This window comes from Pediculus humanus, genomic scaffold, assembly GCF_000006295.1.
Source record: "Pediculus humanus corporis 1103172107457 genomic scaffold, whole genome shotgun sequence".
Classification (NCBI taxonomy): Eukaryota; Metazoa; Arthropoda; class Insecta; order Psocodea; family Pediculidae; genus Pediculus; species Pediculus humanus.
In genome coordinates, this window is record NW_002987077.1 from 17,673 (window position 1) to 17,972 (window position 300).

General features: G+C 26.7%; 1 protein-coding gene across 1 annotated transcript in view; it reads right to left on the reverse strand.

Moving 5' to 3' along the window:
• Nucleotides 1–300, reverse strand: part of Phum_PHUM105570 (uncharacterized protein) — a gene marked incomplete at both ends in the record, with an annotated part of 1,361 nt that continues 1,061 nt past the window's right edge. The window contains 2 exons of the mRNA XM_002423993.1: nt 1–20; nt 79–279. Of these exons, the coding sequence (XP_002424038.1) occupies nt 1–20; nt 79–279 (221 nt within the window). The remainder of the gene's footprint in view (nt 21–78; nt 280–300) is intronic.

Below are 300 nucleotides of genomic sequence, written 5' to 3' on the forward strand. Positions count from 1 at the left end.
TTAGATGGAACAAACGTTGGCTGAAGAAGGTATAAGACAAAAAAAAAAAAAAAAAAAAAAAGAAGTGAAGGATCAAACCTATTTCCGTGCAAGAATCCAAAAGGTATTCAATCGATGATTCCTCCAGACTACTTTCTTCCAACGTATTTTTCATTTCGACATATTTAAAATTTCCTTTTTCGTTCATCCAACCGTAATTATAATAAAGACAATAAATAAAACATTTAAAATTATTATCTACGACTATGACGTCATTGTTGAAATTTTTATGTACCAAAACTAAATTTAATATTAATTTAT